This window comes from Microcaecilia unicolor, chromosome 10, assembly GCF_901765095.1.
Source record: "Microcaecilia unicolor chromosome 10, aMicUni1.1, whole genome shotgun sequence".
Taxonomy (NCBI): domain Eukaryota; kingdom Metazoa; phylum Chordata; class Amphibia; order Gymnophiona; family Siphonopidae; genus Microcaecilia; species Microcaecilia unicolor.
This window is the reverse complement of record NC_044040.1, coordinates 81,761,712-81,784,015: the sequence shown is the minus strand read 5'-3', so window position 1 is coordinate 81,784,015 and position 22,304 is coordinate 81,761,712. Positions and strand designations below refer to the sequence as shown.

At 44.1% G+C, this 22,304-nt stretch overlaps 1 protein-coding gene across 2 annotated transcripts in view; it reads right to left on the bottom strand.

Annotated features, from left to right (window-relative positions):
- The window catches only part of SRGAP1 (SLIT-ROBO Rho GTPase activating protein 1), a 469,248-nt gene that overhangs the window by 137,033 nt on the left and 309,911 nt on the right, over positions 1–22,304 (bottom strand). For both annotated transcript variants that reach the window (XM_030216376.1, XM_030216377.1), the window contains exons 9-10: positions 15,754–15,951; positions 13,306–13,390 (exon numbers count right to left, since the gene is read on the bottom strand). In XM_030216376.1, coding sequence (XP_030072236.1) covers positions 13,306–13,390; positions 15,754–15,951 — 283 coding nt within the window. The remainder of the gene's footprint in view (positions 1–13,305; positions 13,391–15,753; positions 15,952–22,304) is intronic.

Sequence of the window (22,304 nt, the reverse complement as noted above, 5' to 3'; positions counted from 1 at the left end):
AGGGGCAGGCAATGTGGCAGCCAGCAGAGGAAACAGCAACACTGCCTGGAGCAAGTCTTCTTCTCCTGGTAGGGCCTCAGGATCCCCGCCAGCCAAGGTACTTGCAGTTCCGGCAGGTGGGCGGCAGCGATTCTGGGGGGCAGGATCCCTGCACTGGGTCTGGCTCAGTCTCTCAGTGGCCCTGCCTAAGTTTATTTGGTTATCTATCTGAATGGTGGGCCTAACATCACTGTCATCCAGATAGCGTCTGAGACTGGTGCAGAATATCTGGATTCATTTCAGCTGCAGTGGCCAACATCAAAAGAAAAAAAACCACATTGGCCACCCTGGCTCAATATTGACTTGACAGAATCTATTAGATCAAAATATCACAGAACTCTTGTTGTCAATGCTAATTTACAAATATATCATAAAACAGGATTTGTAAACAAAATCTTCAAAATTAAAGTCACAATAAAAATAAGAGAAAATGATCTTTAAAAAAAAAAAAAACATTCCCTATCTTTCCAAGGATAATGTGATATGCCTTTTATATGTAAGGAATCTGGTCAAATAGCCATCTTTTAAAAATAAAATCCACTTATAATTCTAAAATTTGTAAGGAAGTCTTAAGTAAGTCAAAAGTCTTGGGTAGAACAACATGAGTAGGAGGATGGTCTGCAGAGATGATTGGTCATTGGAATTGTTCTTTGTAAACAGCTTTAGATGTGTTAGCCCCTGTAAAGAAGGTTAATGTGAAGAGGAGTGGGAGTTCTTTGTGGCTCATGGCAGCACTGCATCAACCAACACACACAGAAGGTGTCCTCTCCACAGGAGAAATGCAAAGCGAAGGAAATAGTGGATCCAAAAAAGTCCTCTCTCACGTGGTGTCTTCTTAAACAAGGTCTTTATTTGAAATCAATACCACAACAATCCACTGCATCAACTACACTGTGAGCTACCATGAAAAAAAGCAGTTTTTTCAGAAGATAGGTAATTCTCTGAACCATCCAAAGGAGTTTTTTTCCCCCAATTGCGTGCTCCTTGACACAGGAGCATAAATCATTGAAAAATTATTGCCCTTTTATTCCTGACGACTTTGGGTTGTTTTTTAAGAAGGAGGTTTGTCAAATAATTCAGTCCTTTCCACCTCTGCAGACTACAGATATATTTGTTAATGAGCCTACCTGTAAGTGGGAATCATTTAAGGAAGTGCAGGCAGTAGAAATTGCCTTTCATTAAAAAGCCTGTCAACCAGCAGCTTCTGTGGGGATGTTTGTAACAGAGGCGTAGCCAGGTTTTGACATCAGGGGGAGCAGACTTTTGTAAAAAAGGCGTCAGTGCGAGGCTGAAGGGCCGGGAGAAAGGAAAGGGTTAAAATCCTCATAGGCATATGTGTGTGGTCAGTGATTCAGTTGTTTGGGGAGGCTAAGATGGAGTGAGGTGGGCCTAGAGTGGGGTTGGGACAGGGCAGGGCTAGGTAAAATCCTTAGGGTGAAGGCAGCACCTATGTCAGCAGCAATGGACAGTGAGGGCACTTTTGAACACAGTAGTGAAGGACCCCTTCACTGTGTCTCTGGTGTACCTGCACTAGTCATTTCCCCCTAGTATCTCTATTACTGAAGGTATTTACACTGAATACACTCCAGGGAATTATGTGCCAAAAACATCCATATAATGTACCACAATAATACTAATTATTAAACAGAATAGTATTTACAGTATTCTGTAAACATACGCAGGTACTTTTAAAACTTGGCTCCCAGTCAGCCCTAGCTCTCTAGTCCAGCATCTTCCTGTTGGCCATGTGAACAGTAATGTTCAGCAGCACTGTAACAGAAATCCTGTGGCTACTGGAAACCATAAGATGATTTGGCTATCACATTTTTGATAAGTTGCCAAATGGCCACCAGGTTTACTGCAGAGTTACAAAACATGTTTGGAATAGGCATGTAATAGTTAGAGAAGTAAGCTGAGAACCAGGGAAGACAGGGTTCAAATTCCACTGCTGCTCCATTACCTCCTGTACAAACAGAGTGTAAGCCTCCAGAGGCAAGAAAATACCTGTTGTAGCTAAATGCAACTCACCTCCAGCTCAACATACATGTAGAAAATCTACCATAGAACAGTAGCACTGATTCCTATGATTTAAAGAACAAGAACCCTATGTAAGAACAGGCACCACAACAAACAATACACAGGGCGCTAGAATACCAATACACCTACCACTGGTACAACAGAACAAGTGGGACTGCTACAGAATTCTACACAGAAACTATTTGCCAACAGAATACTACACCTCGGTCACACACCAAATACAGAACAAGGGATCAAAAATTAGAAATATAAAGACAAAAACTGAACTGGGAAACCGAAGAAGTCAAACTCGGTATGTACCACAACATAGGAAAAATAAAAACAGAAATCCGTTTCCTCTCGTACTGAAAAAAAATACAAAGACATCCATGATGCACACTTCCCAAAGTTAAAGTATTCCACCAAATAAATTCAGATAAAACACTTTTTCTACCTTTGTTGCCTGGGTACTTTATTTTTCCAAGCATATTGCTTCCAGTTTCTTCTTTTCTGTTTTCCTGTATGTCTTCTGCTCTATTTTCAGTAAGTGCAGTCCATTTGTCCTTTCTCCACGTTATCATTTCCTATTCCCTCACTATATCTCTCTGGTATATTTCCTCTCTCTGTGTTTTCTGTCTCTCCCCTCAAATTTCACCTTCTTGCTCTTCAGTCCTCCACCTATATTTCAGTTGCCAGTATCTATCAAATTTCCATGTCCTCCTCTCCCCCCTACATCTCCTGTGTCACTCCATCTCTGGCCTCATCCCCTTCTCTTTCACCTACTCCTCATTAGTACTTACTATCCTCCTCTCACACGCCTCTCCTTGAGATCACCCATGGTCTCTCCCACATGGTTCCACCATACCAAGTATCTCCCCCTCCCTCTCCATTCTTACACCCTTGTAGCCCAGCATCTCTCTGTCCCTCCCCGCTCCTCCACCAATATGGTCCAGCATTTCCCTGTCCCCTCTCTTCCACCCCTATGGTCCAGCATTTCCCTGTCCCCTCCTCCTTCTCTTCCACCTCTATAGTCCAGCAATTCCCTTTCTCCTCCCCCTTCCTCCTTTTGGTCCAGCAACTCCCTATCCCTTCTTCCTTTCCCTCCACCCCTATGGTCCAGTAACTCCCTATCCCCTCTACACCTATGGTCAAGCAACTTTCTGTCCTCTCTCTGCCCCTCCACATTTATGGTCCAGCAATTCTCTGTCCTCTCTTCCTTTCTCTCCACCCCTATGCTGCAGCAACTCCATGTCCTCTTTCTCTCTTTCTTTCCCCCCCCTTATGGTCCAGCAGCTCCCTGTCCCCTCTCTCTCTCTCCCTTTCCCACACTTCAAAGCGAAGCTTCAGTGCTCAGCAGGGCAGGAGCTCAGAGAGGAGAGCCTACTCAGGAAATCCAGCCTGGTGCCAAGAGAAGTAGCCACACATATCCCAGTGCCACGCACCTTTCCAGGTTGTGTAAATGGCAAACTGCACAGTAAAAATAAAAGCCTGCTAAGCATGGTTTAGCCCTTACACAACCCAGGAAGGAGCACCACATCAAGGTTTGTGTACCTGCTTCTCTTCCCTTCTCCTACTTATTCTCTCCATCTGCCTATGGCCTTCCATCTTCTTCCTCTCTCCCTGGTCCCCCCTCACCTGTAGTCTGGCATCTCTCCTATCCCCTACCCCTGTAGATCTAGCACCTGTCCCCTTCCCTCCCTCTTTCTCCCCCCCCCCCCCATGGGTTCAGCACTTCTCCCTTCTCCCCAATGAGTCCAGGACCTTTCCCTCTTCTTCCCTAAGTCCCCCTGGAGTCCAGAACCTCTCCTTCTGCCCTCAGCCACCCCCCCATGAGGGAGTCCAGAACTTCTCCTTCTGCCCTCAGCCCCACCTCCACATGAGTCCAGCAACTCTTCCTCTCGTTCCCTCAGCCTCCCCATGAGTCCAGCAACTCTTCCTCTCATTCCCTCAGCCTCTCCTGAACCCAGCAACTTTTTCTTTATCCCTCAGCTCCCCTCCCCGTGAGTCCAGCACCACTTTCTCTTTATCTCTCACTTTTTTTCTAGCCCTCTCTTGAGACCAGCACTGCTCCTTTTTCTCTCAATCCCTATCCTGAGTCCAGCACCTTCTTCTTCCCTCAACCCCCCTTCTCACCTTCCCAAGTCCAGCACCTCTTTTGTGTATTTGTGTATCTAAAATGTAACTTCTACAAAACATGACGATGTGATTCTATGAGCCCCAATGAAAGGAGAGCCTGCAAAGAGGTGGGAAAACGTGGGATACAAATGCAACAAATAAATAATTTTACTTCCATTTAATTTCAATATATTCCATCAACTTTATAACACCTGGCTTCCCAAGACAGATTACAACAGTTAAGCTGAGAAACAGGATATCCTCACTGAAAGTTCATCTGTATTGTACAGAACAGTGTAGAAAAATGAGCAAAAAAAAAATAGAGTTTTTAACTGCTGTTTCTACCAGCTACACTAATTTTTTTAAAGCTGTTGTACTCACTCACCCTGGCTGTCTTCTATTTTTATCCAACTTCCTTGGCTGATACCGTCTTCTGTTCTCAATCTAACCTTCTCCTCCCGTTCCATCCCTCAAACCTGCTTTCTCTAGCAGCCCCTCCCTGCTGCTGTTTCCCTGCAGCAATAACAGGTTACCTGAGCCGGTGGTGCCGAATGCTTCCCTTTGCCACGCCCCACCCTCGCGTACACAGTTGTGTCAGAGGGGCAGGGGTGGAGCAGAAGAAAGCATCAGATTCTGGCTCACTCAGGCAGCCTGTGATCGCTGCAGGGAAACAGCAGCAGGGAGGGGCTGCTAGAGAAAGCAGGTTTGAGGAACCGAGGGGGAGGGGGAAGAGAAAGCAAAAGCGCTGGTGTTAGTCTGTTAGGCTCGGGGGAGTGTTTGAGGAGAGGAAAGAAGAGGGACGGTCGTTTTGGTACGATGAGAGAAAGGGGAGAAGAAGTGCAGCAAAATTTAAAATAAAATCCATGCTGCTGTGTGGCGGTTCAGCAGCAGACGAGGTAGGCACCGTTTTCGTTTTAAATCTGATTGAGGGAGCGGCCGCTCCCCTTGCGCCCCACCTAGCTATGCCACTGGTTTGTAACCCTGTATTACTGCAGCAAATGGGAGAATCTTTTGTTCCTGCTTTGACTATTATTGTTAACTCATTTTTGAGAGAGAAACCTTTATTCCAGCAGAGTTGAAAATGGCCACTGTTCAACCAGCGATAAACAAAATCCCTCCCTTGGATTTAGAGAACTCACCAATTTTATTTATTTATTACATTTGTACCCCACATTTTACCACCTGTTGATAGATTCAATGTGGCTTACAGTTATCTAGAAGTAAGTAGGTTACAGGTTATATTTGTTCGAGGAGGATTACCATAATCTTAAAGTGAATAGGTCATATTGTGGGTTACAAACATGTTTGGGTAGTCAGGTATTGTGTTATAGGTCAATTTAGGGCAGCAAGCCTGGTTCTGACCACTGCCGAGATTGTGGAGTGTTACCTGGTGATTCGTCTGGCTATGTGGAGGTCGTCGGAAAGGAATTTCCTAAATAATTGAGCTTTCAGGTGTTTTTAGAAGGTTAGGTAATTGTTCAATAATTTGAGGTCTTTCGGTAGTGTGTTCCAGAGTTTGGTACAGATGTATGAGAAGCTGGTGGTGTAAGCAGACTTGTATTTTATACCTTGGCATCTCAGGAAATGGAGGGTAAGGTAGGATCTTGAGCCTCTGGTAGCGTTTCGAATTGGTAGGTTTATTAGGCTAGTCATGTAGCCCAGGGAGAGGCCGAAGATTATTCTGTAGGCCAGTGAACCAGTCTTGAAGAATATACATGTTTTGATAGGTAGCCAATGTAGTTTATGGAGTAAAGGCCTTGCACTTTCAAATAGTTTTTTTTTTCCTGAAAATGAGTCTTGCTGCTGTATTTTGTGCTGTTTGTAATTTCTTTAATATTTTTTCCTTACATGCTGCATAGATTCCATTGCAGTAGTTGAGGAAGTAGTGATTAATGCGTTTAAGTTTACACATTGCGTGGAACATTTTCTTTGTGATGTCTGCTGCCTGGTTGATGAGGGATAAATAGTGATCTATGGTGATTAATAGAATTTTCAGTTTATCTACTGTTGGGAAAGAAGAACCCATGACTTTGATGGTTTCCCAGCGATCAGTGTTGCAAGCTGATATAAGTATCAGGCAGTGTGTTCTTTTCCTGTTCAGTTTCAGCTTGAAGGCTGATGCACAGGATTCAACAGTGTTCATGCTGTCCGTGATTCTGAAAGTAATTTTGGATAGTTTGTGCTCGAAGAGGATAGAGATTATGTTGTCAGAATAATGAAAGGGTTTAGGCCTTGTTTGACTAGAGATCTGGCTAGGGGAACCATCATAAGGTTGAATAGTATTGGTGAGAGTGGTGAGCCCTGGGGTACTCCGCACTCCGGTTTCCATGGGGTAGAAATTTTGGAGATTGACTTTACTTGGTAGGACCTGGTGGTTAAAAAGCCTTGAACCAAGCAAGTACCTTCCTTCCAATTCTGGCTTTTTGAGTATTATTTGTAGGATTTGGTGGTCTACCATGTCAAATTAAATAGACATGTCAAACTGAAGTAGGAGGATGTTTTTAACCTATTGAGATTTCCTGTTTGAATTTGGCCAAAAGAGTGATCAACACCGTTTCAATGGGCCCTGAAGTCTGATTGGGATTTGTGTAGTAAGTTGAATTCGTTGATGTAGTCTACTAGCTGGTTGGCTACTATGCCTTCCGTTATTATGGTCATTATTGGTATGGATGCGACTGGTCTGTGACATCTTTGACGCTTTTCTCAATGTCTTTTGGGATTGGTGCGAGTAGTATGTTATCTTTCCCAAGAATTGGCCTTCTCAGAACATGAAGTTCAGTGGGATGTTAGTTGGTTAATGAAACAGTTAAGGGGTGCTCTCATGATGTGGCTGCGGCATGTGTCTAGCATGTAATGTGCTGTAGGAAATTTTTCTTAATAAGCACCGCCATACTGGGAAAAGACCAAGGGTCCATCAAGCCCAGCATCCTGTCTCCGACAGTGGCCAATCCAGGCCCCAAGAACCCGGCAAAACCCCCAAAACAAAACAAAAATTTATATTAATAATGTTCAATGGACTTTTCCTTCAGAAATCTGTTGAAACTCCCATTAAACTTAGCAAGGCCAACTGTTTGTGCTACTATCTCATTGATAAGCTGGGGAAAAGTTATCCATGTCCTGTCCCCTGGAGAATCCTCTGGGGGATAGTCAAGTTCATCTATGAAGGTTTCAAGGGTGGTGTCTTTCTGTGGTAAGGTTTTTCGTAGTTTAATGATCTTCAAGGTATCTTGCCAGCTCATTTGCTGGTGGAGGATCATCGTTTGTTGTAGTCGGTGATTTGGTGTTTAATAGGCTATTTACAAGCATATATAATTTCATTGTGTCTTTAAAATCTGGGCCTATTTGTTCTTTGTAGTACTTCCTTTTTGCGTATCTTATTTTCATTTTGTACCTTTTTAATGCTTCCTTCCATGCAGTTGTGTTGGGCTCATTTTTGTTTTTTCTCCATGCTCATTCTCGTCTTCGGCAGTGAACTTTTAACCATTTCAGTTCCTCATGATACCATGAGTTGAGTGTTTTTGTGAGGTTTTGATTTGCAGTGGAGCTATTTCATCTAGCATGGTAGTGCATCTATTGTCCCATTCTGACAGGAATTCTGTGGAGTCTATTGGTGGTGACCACTGATTTTTATATATAGAAGACCCAAATTTAATTGCATCGACCTTACCTCGTATTTTGTACGAGGTTCGTGTTTGTGTTGGCTGGGTCCCTTGCTCTTTCCAGTAAACGGTCATGTCGAGCCTGAAGTGGTTGGATCAAGGGGTTTCTGTCCATCTATGGTTCTGCATGCTGAAGTTTTGGTTTGTAGAGAATCTGTATGCTAGTAGGTCTAGTGCATGACCTTTTCCTTGAATTGTGTTAACTGGTGGTCACTGGAAGTCCCATAGATGAAGAAATTTGTTGTAATGTCCGGTGCTCTCTGTGCGTAGATCTTCTAAATGCACATTAATGTTTCCTATTATGGTTTCTTGGTGGAAGGCACACTTTTCTAAGTTAGCATATAGGCCATTGTCTCTGAGCCACTGGAGGACCTTCCTGACATGTTTTGGGTGTTCCAAATGAGAAGAAGAGAATATCAAAATGTCACCTAAGTAGACGATAACACGGGAGTATAAGAGGTCTCTGAAGATGTCATTCACGAAGTGTTGAAACACAGCAGGGGCATTGCAGAGGCCAAAGGGAATAACCAGATATTCATAATGCCCATCGCGAGCATTAAACGCCGTCTTCCACTCATCTCTTTCTTTGATGCGGACTAGGTTATATGTGCTTACTACACATGTGTTTGAAATAAAGTCCATAAAGGGAGTTTGAGCCACACTCCTGTTTCCTGGGGGGTCTGTAGAAGAGGATGCAGCATAGGTGGGTTTTGTAATGATTTGTCTTTTACTCGGAACAAGGCAATTTCCAACTGTGGTGTCATGGATTCTGCTGCCAAAAAGGATCTGTAGATTAAAGCGATGCCCTCTCCCTTTTCCCGTTTCTGGTCCAATGCATAATTTTGTAACCTGGTGCGCTGAGATCTGCGATTACCGGGACTTCTTCGTTATGTATCCAAGTTTCATTGAGGAAGACTAGCCCGAGATCTTCATCTAGTATCCAGTCTTTTATTATTTCAGTTTTGTTTACTGCTGATCTGGCATTGATGTATCCCACTGGTATCAGTAGGTAGTTGTCCTCTGTAAGTGAGACTTTGGGAATTTTCTTTAGTTGATGTTTGTTTGGCTTTTTGGATTTGTTTGGCTTTTTGGATGTTTGTTCCCTTTTTTGTCATCTGCTGTGTTTGAATCGTTGTTGAGTCTCTTTGGCTGCTTGATCGAACTCTTATCTGTATGGAAGACGGCATGCCTAATTGGGTGACTCAGGTTGCATAGTACTGGTATTATGTTGATAACTTCTTGTGTTAGGATTCTTGTGGTGGTTAGGATAGATAGTCTTTGTAGAATTCTTGTGATAATCATTTTGCTTCCTGGTATGTGTGGAGGCTGTGGTAGTAAGCTAGGCCTTGTCAGTTAGGGATACTATTAGTCTGCTGCTGTTGTGTAATTGTCTTTTTGTATTGTGAGGACATGCTGATATATGGTGTTTGTGAGCTTCTTTGGTTGTTTTAGTGGCATGGTTTTATTTAAAGTTGTGTGCTTGTCTGTTTTACTATGTAAATATTAAATTCTCAGTGGTTGTGTGCCACTCTCTCACTGTAGTCGACAGCAACGGCCCTCCTCTGCATGAGTGTGCCACACCATCTGCCCAGTCCGCCTCAGACTTTCCATTGCCAATTTCATATCAGCTCTGCTCTGCTCTCAGTGTCACTAGCTCTGGGAATCTTAAAACTGTGTGGTTCGGCAGTTCCATTGCCGCTTTTCACCTCAGCTCTCCACCACCGGTCATCGGAACAGGAGACGCATCATCGGATATGTGTGGGACTAGTGCGCCCACCCACTCCTGAGATGTAAACTGCTCGTCGGAGCTAGAGATGCCTGCAGCGACGCCTCCCTCAAGAAGTCGGCAGCTGAATCGGTGATCGCTGCTCTTGAGCTGAAATGAGGCTGCTGGGCAGCCGGCATCGGGGTCATGCATGCAAGAGCAGAAGCTAGAGTCGCAGCGCTCCATGGATTCTTCTGCATTGCCACTGGGCATTAACACCGCTGAACAGCAGAGCTTCGACAAAAAATGTGACAGCCTCCACTCCAGGTCCTTCTGCTCCTGCACTGGGCTGCTCCTGCTCGGAGGCCAACTCACCGCTTCTCTCCACTCTATCAGCCACTGCAAGATGAACAGAGACTCTCTCATTGCTGCCTACAGTGGTGGCCCTTCTCTGTACGAGCGTGCCACTCCGTCTTCCTGGTCCGCCTCAAGATTCTCCCACCACTATCGACAGTCCTCCTCTACACAGCTGCGCTGCACCATCTTACCAGTCCGCCTCAGTGCTCCCTCACTGCGTCGATCGCCGCAGCAGGAGAAGACCGCACTTCCACTCTGCCACAAGGGTGTCAGGCATCCTCCACCGGTGCTATCAGCATTTGTCGCCCACCTAAAAGAGACCTCTCTCAGATCTGTCGGGAGCCAGATGAGGAGCTGGATGCCTGGCCACTGCCTTTCAGTCAGCCAAAGTGGCTGGTTGAACAATAACGGTGTCAAGCAGGAGCTCACCATACTGCAGCCATCTTGTCCATGCAACCCCTAGTGTCTCTGGTGAGGCCTCATTTGGAGTACTGCGTGCAGTTCTGGAGACCGCACCTACGGAAAGATATAAACAGGATGGAGTCGGTCCAGAAGGCGGCTACAAAATTAGTAAGCGGTCTTGAATGCAAAAATTATAGGGACAGGCTTATAAACCTCAACATGTATACGCTGGAAGAGAGGAGGGAGAGAGGAGACATGATAGAAACGTTTAAATATCTCAAGGGCATTTATGTACAGGAAGAGAGCCTTTTTCATATGAAGGACAGCTCTGAAATGAGAGGGCATACGACAAAGTTAAGAGGGAATAGGCTTAGGAGTAACCTAAGGAAGTATTATTTCATAGAAAGGGTGGTGGAGGTGTGGAATGGTCTCCTGGTGGAAGTAGTGGAGTTCTGGACTGTTCCAGAATTTAAAAAGGCATGGGATAAACATGTGGGATCGCTTAGGAACAGGAAGAATTAGGGGTTACAGAGGATGGGCAGACTGGATGGGTCATATGGCCTTTATCTACCGTCATGTTTCTATGTCTGCTATTCAACCAATTTCCTCTTTATCTGTGTTGGTTAAAATTGTGGAGAAGTCTGTGTATGTGGAACTGGATGATTGTTTGACTTGTAATTCATTTCTAGACCAATTTCAGCATAGCTTCCTCAGGGTCATAGTATGTAATCATTGGTTACTGCTACTGTAGATGAACTGCATCGTGGTCTGGGATAAACATTTGGATTATTTAATAATCTTTCTTGACATCTCCGCGGGATTTGACACCGTGGACCACTGCATTTTGTTTACATGATTGCAATATGGCTCAAGGCCTCATTCCTGCAGTGATTCCAAGTTTTTTTGATAGATAGGACGCATCAAGTCCGTATTGGAGATGCATTTTCAAAAATTTATATGTTGAGAACTCGGATTCCCCAAGGTTCGGTGCTTTCTGCTGTACTGTTCAATTTGTATTTAAGTCCTTTGTATAAGCTGCTAGAAGAATATGATGTGTCTTATAGAATTTACGCAGATAATATACAGTTTTATGTTTTGGTTAGGTCCTTTGCGGCAGCTGCAGTGTTGCAGGCACAGGAAGTGTTTAAAGAAATATTACAGTGGATGAGTACCAATCGTCTGTGGTTAAATGTGAGTAAACCAGAAGTGTTATTTGTTTCTTCTGATGCATCCACTGATCTTACTTCCACCATTCCATTGTCTGATAAAGAAAAGAATATGGGAGTCCTTTTGGATGCTTCTTTGTCCTTTAGGCCCCAAATTCAGGCAGTAACTCGTATTTCAGATTGTGCCTATTAAGTATCCTTTGCTACCCAGGACTGATTTTCGAAAGGTGGTAGAGGCTATGATTTTTAGTGTGTTGGACTACTGTCGCAACAAAGGAAAGACATGATCAAACCGCGAATGTCCAGACACCAATAGTTCAGAACTCAGCTGCACGATTGGTGTCTGGACTTTCGCGGTTTGATCATGTCTTTCCTTTGTTGCGACAGCTGCGCTACTTGCCTGTGGCGCAGAGGATTACATTTAAATGACTATTACTGGCTCATCAGGGATTGTATCATAACTCTTCTTGTTATTTACGTACTGTCTTCCAGTATTATGTACCATCTAGGTTACTGCGCTCAGCAGACGCCTGCTTACTGTCAATGCCAGATTTGAGGCGTTTACGTCCACAAATCACCACAGCTAACACCCTTTCCTTTGGCATGGAATAAGTTACATTTGGTGTTGAAGTCCCCTGCAGAACACTGCGTCTTTTAAACTGATGCTGAAGCGTCATTTGTTGGATCAACTTATTGACTTGTAATGCTTCACTATATTTGCACTGCTCTTGTACTAGTTCTATTTTGTTTGTTAGTAGTCTGTATTTTGTATATTAGATTATGTATGTTGGTTTGTTACCTGCCTTAGATAAAGGCAGGCTATAAATAAAATAAACAAACATGGATAACACTAGATCTGAAAAGTCAAATAACATTAAGACTCAAAAGAGAGTAAGAAACCAAAAACACCCTACATGTTTAAGACTACCTCTGTTAACATTTTTTTTAAACAATTTTCCGATGTGATTTACCAATGAGACATCTAGCAGGCCAATGTACAGAATTTATACAAAAAAACAACCTCATACAATTAAATATTCAAAACAGCTCTCTCTCAGTTTGCAGAGGCAAGATGCTATTCTGAAGAGAGCATATTAAAGAATATAAATATATAACTATCATAATAAACCCAAATATAAACCTTAAACAGTGGTCTTCAGACTTTAACCCAGCAAACGTAACTCAAAACAGCAGACAATCTGCTCTTCTATAAGATAACCAAAATTATTTTCTAGTTCTGAATCTAGAAAATGTTATCATGATTATAATTAAACAATAAGTATTTGTGACTCTGATAAATTATTCCTACTTTTACTGAAAAAAAAACAGCACTGCTTCTGCTCTAAAGTTGATGAACTTTCCAGGGATAAATTTCTTGCCTTATTTTTTGCTGCAATGAGATAAATCAGAGAAAACATGAACCCAGTTTTTATGCAGATTTGAAAAAGAAGTCATTTTGTTTTTGAAAAACAGATTTTCTTTTACCAGGGTGCTAAAACTCATCTTATTCAAGCCTGCAAGTTTTTGGTAAATCCTGTTACAGTCTCCATCTACTTCTGCACATTACTAAGTCACCGCTGTGCCTTAAGGGTAACACTTGGTGACTGGATTGAGGACCCATAATGGCAGGGTTCTCAGACATAGCCCAGATGCATGACCCCTGGATGGGACAATTACTGCAGTTATCAGATTAGGTATGTAGGAAGGGGATACTAAAAATCCCCAGGTAGCTGTAAATAAAGGCTCATGGTGCCAGAATCCCAGCCCTAGTTTTGACTGAGCTGGAAATACAAAGAAGCAGAAGGAAACTGCTAGGTTCAACATGATTCACTTTATCATGATTTACCTTCCCCAAGTGTTCGCTGCAGAAGGTCATGCTTTGCTTGAAGCTTTGTGATGAGATTGCTCCCTTCTAGATATTCTCTGAATTTCTGTGGAGACAAAAGATTATTTGTTTTTCTGTTTCATTTAATACAAAATGATGTTCTCTTCTTTTGAAAACATCTACATCATGAATAAGAATTATATCTCTCAATGAAGAGAGCATACAACATACCAGAGCCAGGACTAGGGGGGAGGGGGTAAAAGAAAGTGGCTGTCCCAGGTGTCACATGTGGAGAAGAGTATCAGGAGGGCACAGTCTTCTACTAATAAAATTTCATAGCTCAACACAGTACAATTATACATCCTTAAGAAGAATAAATTTTATGGCAAGGCTATCTGTACTTCAGGAAGCAAGTGAAGCCTGAGGGAACTAACTTGCTATTTACACATACAAGGACTAACGTAGACTGCACATATTGCAGCAGGACTTGCTTACCACATGCACTATAGCCAAGATCAGTGCAGACACTGTTTCTGACTGCACGTGTAATTTTTCCTCAACTTAGTTACCCTAATATCCAGCTCAACTCCAACTGCTCATCTTATCAGTCTATATGTTCCACCTCCGCTTGACCTCTTTGCTGTCTATGATATAGGGACGGGTAATCCACCTAGGTGAACAACAAAATCCCACAAATCAAATGGATGAAAAAGCAGGAGTGGGAAGTGGACCAATGACTCCAGAGACTGGGACATGAGGGTAAAACGAGAAAAGCTTTAATACATATAGAGGCATATTTTCAAAGCATTTAGCCTTCCAAAATTCCATAGAAACCTATGGAACTTTGGAAGGCTAAGTGCTTTGAAAATATGCCTCTTAGTGTATTTAATTATTGTCTATGTCCGGGTTATACTTGCTGTACACTACCTTGGATGAATTTCTTCAAAAAGGCAGAAAATAAATCCTAATTAAAAAAATAAATTATGGGATCAATAATCAGAGGGAGTTAACCAGGAAGGCGCAACTCTTACCCGGTTAACTCCCACTGACCAGCTCCTGGCCAGATAATCAGCAGCACTTAACTGGAGAGTGGTGCTGAATATCTGATCAGACCATCTTGGCACTATCTGGGCAGTGCTGGGGTGGTCTGGAGGCAGAGCGAAGGTGGAGTCAGAATTTATCCGGACACTACCAATATTCAGCAACAGTGCCTGGATCTGGGCAAGTAAAACTAAAATAAAAAGCTGTCCTAATTATCCGCATAGCATTCTAGGTACTGGCCATCAAAGAGCCAAATATTCAGTGTCGGTATCCAGGTAGAAGCCGGTATCCAGGCTTCAGTGTCGGTATCCAGGTGCTCAATATCTGGGCCTAGAAACACCCCTGGTGGCTAGTAATTTTTTAAAACACTGACTGCCACAGGTTGAATATCATACAGTAAATTTATTTTGTGAAAAAATATAGGAGTCTCTGGGGGTAATTATATAACTGGATGCCACAGTTAGGCATCTGGGTGCCAAGATTCTGCTATAGGATACTAGCACAAATCAGCATTTAAGCGCCTACAATTATGTACACCTACTTAGGTCATGTCAACAGCAGGCATAAATATGCATGGCTAAATGTGCCCTTTACTGCATAATTTACAGTTTTCTGTAAGTTATGCATATAAGTGGGAGTCCTGCCCATGTTCTGCCCACATGTACAGCCCCCTTGCATTTATGCACTAAGCAAGTTGGATGTCATTTATAGAATAGCACTGAGCATGCGCATAGCACTTACACAAGTTAGTGTATTTTTATCCATCTAAGTACTAATCTTCTATAATTTTAGCATGCAAATGGTGCTCACATTTAGGCATTAATGATATAGAATGAGGGGGTATGTTGTCTAAAGTTGCCCCACAAAAGCAGCTCTGTCACCATTACAACTGATTGGAGTAAAAATAAACACATAGATGAGACTGAGGCAGGGGATATCAGCATCTGCTACACAGCAGTTGGATTATCTGCCAAAGTAATTTTTTCCCATATTAAAAAATTACTATTACATTATACTAGTAATATTTATATTATTTTATTTATTTATTTATTGCATTTTTATCCCACATTTTCCCACCTCTTTGCAGGTTCAATGTGGCTTACAATACATCATGGATAGTGAAAATATATAAGAGAATAGACAATTAGTATTACAGAAGTATTCTGGGTAACATGACAATGATAAAGCATGATAGTAGTATAGCAAGCAAATTTTATAAGACAATTCTGGATACATGTGGTGGAGATCACATTTTTTTTATCTTGGTGGTATCCCTTGTCAAAGATATGGCTCAGAGCATCCTGTGTTATGTATGATAAACCACATTCTCTACAACTAAACCACATTCAAATAAGAAATCTGAGGAGGCTGTGAATTCTGACTGTTCATTCTGGGCACTGAAAAGCTGGTCACGGGTCTGCAACATACCATGAAATAAAACTGCTCTGTCTCTTGCTGGTTTGCTCTTCTTTTAGCAATACTGGGTTTACTCAAGTATGTCTCAGACACTGTAGATTTTACAGACTCCGTCGATCGACTGTGCTGGAAACATTCAGACACGTCATAGTCCTCAATAGTGACCATATCTTGTATTGTCTGCAGTGTGGCCTCTGTTGTTTTCTTTATCTGGAGATAGAACAAGAATAATATTTGCCTTCTTTGTTTGGAAGAAATAAATGCAATAAATCTTTGAGTGATTTCATCATTATCTAGCTGATACATTAACACTTCCCTAAGGGGTTCTTTTACCAAGCTGCGGAAAAAAGGGCCCTGCGCTACTGGCAGAGGCTGTTTTTCCTGCGCACCAGGGACCTTTTTAGAGCAATGGATTAAAAAAAACCCCCAAGAACACATGGTCACACGGTAAGAGAACTCTTACCACATGGCCATGCGAAAGAGATCCCTTACCGCCACCCACTGAGGTGGCGATAAGGGCTTTCACGCTAACACGCTTTCACGCGGTGATGCCCAATTAGCGCTAGACTACAACACGCAAGACATTTCCAGGGGTTTTCTTTTCCCCCTGGAAACAGGATTGCATGCTTGGGGTGGGACTACCACCGGCATATGCTTTGGGCCGACAGTAGTCCCAGAAGAGGGAAAGGGAAATGGGACTTGATATACCGCTTTTCTGAGGTTTTTGCAACTACATTCAAAGCGGTTTACATATATACAGGTACTTATTTTGTACCTGGGGCAATGGAGGGTTAAGTGACTTGCCCAGAGTCACAAGGAGCTGCAGTGGGAATTGAACTCAGTTCCCCAGGATCAAAGTCCACTGCACTAACCACTAGGCTACTCGAGTGGTAAGCCCATGTTGGGCTTACCGCCACCCTGTAAAAGGGCCCCAAAGTGAATAAGGAGGTCCACTGAGTAAATACTGAAAGCGTTAATGGTTTGATTTATCAGTATCAAAAATTTTAATCAAAAACAATAAGAGAACCCAAGATATATTAAGTCACAGTTTCTAATTTCAGACTGGTAATAAATAGAAATAAAACAAAACATGGAAAAAAAAATAAGATGATACCTTTATCATAAATGAGCAAATGTTGACAAATATCATAATATATAAGTGAAAACATAAAAGCTTTCCAAAGCAGAAACTGAAATTTTGACACACCACACAGGACTTAAACATTTAGGGTTTCTATCCCATTATAAACCATATAATTCTATTGCTTTGTCCCCCTCTTATCACCTATCCATCTTGCCCTGTCTTTCACCCACCTAGCTCTCCCTGTTTCTCACCTAAGCCACCCCACCCTCTTCCTGTGAGACTGTCATTGGAATGCTTTTGTTTCACTTACATACTCTTGATACATTTGCTCATTTCTGAGCCGAAGAAGGTGGTGTTTTCGAAAGCTAATCAAAATGTATTGTTAGTCCAATAGAAAAGGTATCATCTTCTTTTCTTTTCTATGTTTTATTTTATTTGTATTTACTATCTTTAAAAATGGACTAACACAGCTACCACATCACTTTACTTAAGTTCAGACTGAACACTTATTAACCCCTGAAGTTCCCCTTCGTAGTTGGCATTTGATTGACAAGTGTATTAATCTCCGTTTTGACATGTCTTGCTCTTTGCTCATTTATAGTGTCCTCCTACTTGATTTTGCCATGTTTAATTATGTTACATTGGTAAGATTTCTGTTGGTTTAATATAGTTGCGAGTAATAGATGGAAAAATTATATTATAGTTGCCTGCCACTGAAATATTATACCGTTTGGATCAAATACAACCCTGGACAGATTAGAACAAAGCTTTATTATAAGAAGCTGAAAGAAGCTACTAAGAAGTCAACTGCATACCATAACAATGTTTATTTTATCTCAAGTATTTGTATTTTTGATTTACTATTTTTGTGATGCATGAAGTACTATTACATGATGTACTTATGGCATTTTTAATGTATTGCTATTTCCCTGTAAAGCATTTGGGTCAGATTATGGCTTAAGGCGGCAGTACAGAAACGTAACATAATATTTTCATGTGCAGTAATTTTTAAATGTTCCCTCTTAAATCCAAAAGGTTTTGCTGCCCTAATTATTGCAGAGCTGGTAGTATTTATACATTACAATTTACAGTCAGGAACAGTGTAAGGATATAGCGAAGGATACATACCTGTAGCAGGTATTCTCCGAGAACAGCAGGCTGATTGTTCTCACTGATGGGTGACGTCCAACGGCAGCCCCAGGATCGGAAGATCTTCCTAGCAACAAAGTTTGCTAGCCCTCGCGCGCGCATGCGCGACCGTTTTCCCACCCGAACGCGAGCGTGCTCCTCAGTCAAGTAGAAAGCAAAGACAAGGGAAGACACAACTCCAAAGGGGAGGTGGACGGGTTTGTGAGAACAATCAGCCTGCTGTCCTCGAAGAATACCTGCTACAGGTATGTATCCTTTGCTTTCTTCAAGGACAAGCAGGCTGCTTGTTCTCACTGATGGGGTATCCCTAGCCCCCAGGCTCACTCAAAACAACAAACAGTGGTCAATTGGGCCTCGCAACAGCGAGGACATAACTGAGATTGACCTAAACAGAAACAACTGAGAGTGCAGCCTGGAACAGAATAAAAATGAGCCTGGGGGGGGGGGGGGGGGGGGGGGGGGGGGGGGGGGGGTGGAGTTGGATTCTAGACCCCAAACAGATTCTGCAGCACCGAGTTGAGAGACCACTCGTGAGGTTGCATTATCCTGCTCAATCTGTTGGCCAGACTGTTGTTTATGCCTGCCAGATACGTGCTTGGAGAAACATGTCGTGCTGGCGAGCCCAAAGCCACATCCTGACGGCTTCCTGACACAGGGGCGAGATCTGGTGCCCCCCTGCTTGTTGATGTAGTACATAGCAACTGGAGTCACCCCGGATACAGCTGTGAGGAAATGCAGAAGGGCTGCAAGTCCTCCACAGCACCTGGTGGGAGCGCTGGGCACCTAGAGCGGAGGCCCTGAGTGGATCGGAGTGGACCTGGGTGTCACCCCGGAAAAGGCTGTAAGGATATGCAGATGAGCTGCAAGTCCTCCACAGCACCTGAAAGGCAGCCGGTGGTAGAGCTGGGCACTCTCAGCTGAGGAAAGGCTTACCAGGGGTTTAGGCCGAAGCCAGCATTCCTCCCCCTGAGGGTCGCCTGATCCTGCAAAAAGTCAAGTATCGGCGAGACAGAAGCCCGCATGGGTGTGATCGCTTTAGAAGCAGACCAAGCCTCAAATTGGCGCCAAATCCTGGCATAGGCCACGGAAGTGGAATGCTTGCGGGCCTGTAGGAGAGTGCAAATGACTTTACTGGAAAATCCCTTGTCTCTCAATTGCGCCCTCTCAATAGCCATGCCGTAAGACCAAAGCGGCAGGCGTCCTCCATGGTTACCGGGCCCAGTGACAACAGGTTCGGTACCAGAGGTAACGGCAGGGGATCCTCTACCAGCATCTGCCGGAGGTCCGCATACCACGACCTCCTGGGCAAATCCGGGGCAATGAGAACCACCTCTCCTTGGTGGAGCCGAATCCGCAGGAGTACTCGCCCTATCAAGGGCCATGGAGGGAACACATACAGGAGGCCCTGAGGCCAGGGTTGAGCAAAGGCATCCAACCCTGCTGAGCGAGGATCTCTCCATCTGCTGTAGAGCACGGGACTTGGCATTTGTGCTTGATGCCATAAGATCCATTACGGGCTTTCCCCATTTGGCACATATCTGCAGGAATACTTTGTCTGCAAGTTCCCATTCTGCTGGGTTGATTTGATTCCTGCTCAGATAATCGGCTTGCACGTTGCTCTGACCTGCAATATGAGCTGCTGACAGAAACTACAGATGAAGCTCGGCCCAGTGGCAAATCTGCGCGGCCTGCGCTGCTAGTGCTATGCACTGAGTGCCTCCTTGGCGATTTATGTAGGCCACTGCTGTCGTGTTGTCCGACAGAACTCTGACAGCCAATCCTTCCAGGGTCAATTGAAAGGCCAGAAGCGCCTAGAAAATTGCTTTCAACTCCAAGCGATTGATGAACCACTCCGACTCCGCGGGTGTCCAAAGACCCTGGGCATGCCTTCCCTGGCAATGTGCACCCCAGCCCTTCAGGCTGGCATCTGTTACCATCACGCATCAATCGGGGAGCGCTAGTGGCATTCCTCGCCGCAGCATGCTGTCTGAGAGCCACCACTCCATACTGAGCCGAGCCGCAGGGAGCCAAGTGAGTCTGCATTGATAATCCTCAGATATTGGAGACCATCGTTGAAGCAGGTGTGCTCTCGCCCAAGACACCACTTCCAAAGTGGCCGTCATCGACCCCAATAGCTGGACTATGTCTCAAGCTCGCGGGCGAGGCATCCTCAGGAGCAGACGGACCTGGACCTGGTTCTGAAGCTTGCACCGCCTTTGCTCGGGTAGGAAGACCATCCCCGAGGCTGTGTCGAACCGGACCCCCAAATATTCTAGAGATTGAGAGGGGGTCAGGTGACCTTTGGCTATATTGACGACCCAGCCCAGAGATTAAAAACTGAGACCACTCTGGCTGTAACCTGATGACTCTCTTCTGCAGAGTCTGCTCTGATGAGCCAGTCGTCTAGGTACGGGTAAACCCGGATACCCTCTCGCCTGAGAAAAGCAGCTACTACCATCATTACCTTGGAAAAGGTTTCGGGGAGCTGTGGCGAGGCCAAAAGGCAAGGCCCGAAACTGGAAATGTTTTCCCATCACCGCAAAACACAGAAACCTCTGGGTGCATGGGCCAAATTGGTATGTGCAAGTAAGCTTCTTTCAGGTCCAGAGACGTGAGAAACTCTCCTGGCTGTACCGCCGCTATGATGGAGCGCAGGGTTTCCATGTGAAAATGCCGCACGTTCAGAGACTTGTTGACTTGTTTTAAGTCTAGGATAGGCCGAAAGATCCTCCTTTTCACGGCACCACAAAGTAAATGGAGTAACGGCCAGAGCCGCATTCGGCGGTTGGCACGGGGGAAATCGCCCCAATGTGAATCAAGCCTAAACATAGTAACATAGTAGATGACGGCAGAAAAAGACCTGCATGGTCCATCCAGTCTGCCACAAGATAAACTCATATGGAGTATTGTGTTCAGTACTGGTCTCCGTATCTCAAAAAAGATATAGTAGAATTGGAAAAGGTACAGCGAAGGGCGACGAAAATGATAGTGGGGATGGGACGACTTTCCTATGAAGAGAGGCTGAGAAGGCTAGGGCTTTTCAGCTTGGAGAAGAGACGGCTAAGGGGAGATATGATAGAAGTGTATAAAATAATGAGTGGAATGGATCGGGTGGATGTGAAGCGACTGTTCACGCTATCCAAAAATACTAGGACTAGAGGGCATGAGTTGAAGCTACAGTGTGGTAAATTTAAAACGAATCGGAGAAAATTTTTCTTCACCAACGTGTAATTAGACTCTGGAATTCGTTGCCGGAGAACGTGGTACGGGCGGTTAGCTTGACGGAGTTTAAAAAGGGGTTAGATAGATTCCTAAAGGACAAGTCCATAGACCGCTATTAAATGGACTTGGAAAAATTCCGCATTTTTAGGTATAACTTGTCTGGAATGTTTTTACGTTTGGGGAGCGTGCCAGGTGCCCTTGACCTGGATTGGCCACTGTCGGTGACAGGATGCTGGGCTAGATGGACCTTTGGTCTTTCCCAGTATGGCACTACTTATGTACTTATGTACTTATGTGTATACCTTACCTTGATTTGTACCTGCCTTTTTCAGGGCACAGACCGTACAAGTCTGCCCAGCAGTATTTCCTGCCTCCCAACCACCAGTCCCGCCTCCCATCACTGGCTCTGGCACAGACCGTATAAGTCTGCCCTCCACTATCCTCGCCTCCCAACCACCAACCTCCCTTCCCCCACCTGCTCCGCCACCCAATTTTGGCTAAGCTTCTGAGGATCCATTCCTACTGCATAGGATTCCTTTATGCATATCCCACGCATGTTGAATTCCGTTACCGTTTTCATCTCCACTACCTCCTGCGGGAGGGCATTCCAAGCATCCACCACCCTCTCCATGAAAAAATATTCCTGACATTTTTTTTGAGTCTGCCCCCCTTCAATCTCATTTCATGTCCTCTCATTCTACCGCCTTCCCATCTCCAGAAAAGATTTTTTGCGGATTAATACCTTTCAAGTATTGAATGTCTGTATCATATCACCCTGTTCCTCCTTTCCACCAGGGTATACATGTTCAGGTCAGCAAGTCTCTGCTCATACGTCTTGTAACGCGAATTCCATACCATTCTCGTAGCTTTTCTTTGCACCGCTTCCATTTTTTTAACATCCTTCGCAAGGGTACAGCCTCCAAAACTGAACACAATACTCCAGGTGGGGCCTCACCAATGACTTGTACAGAGGCATCAACACTTCCTTTCTTCTGCTGATCACGCCTCTCTCTATACAGCCTAGCAACCTTCTCGCTACGGCCACCGCCTTGTCATACTGTTTCGTCGCCTTCAGATCCTCGGATACTATCACCCCAAGATCCCTCTC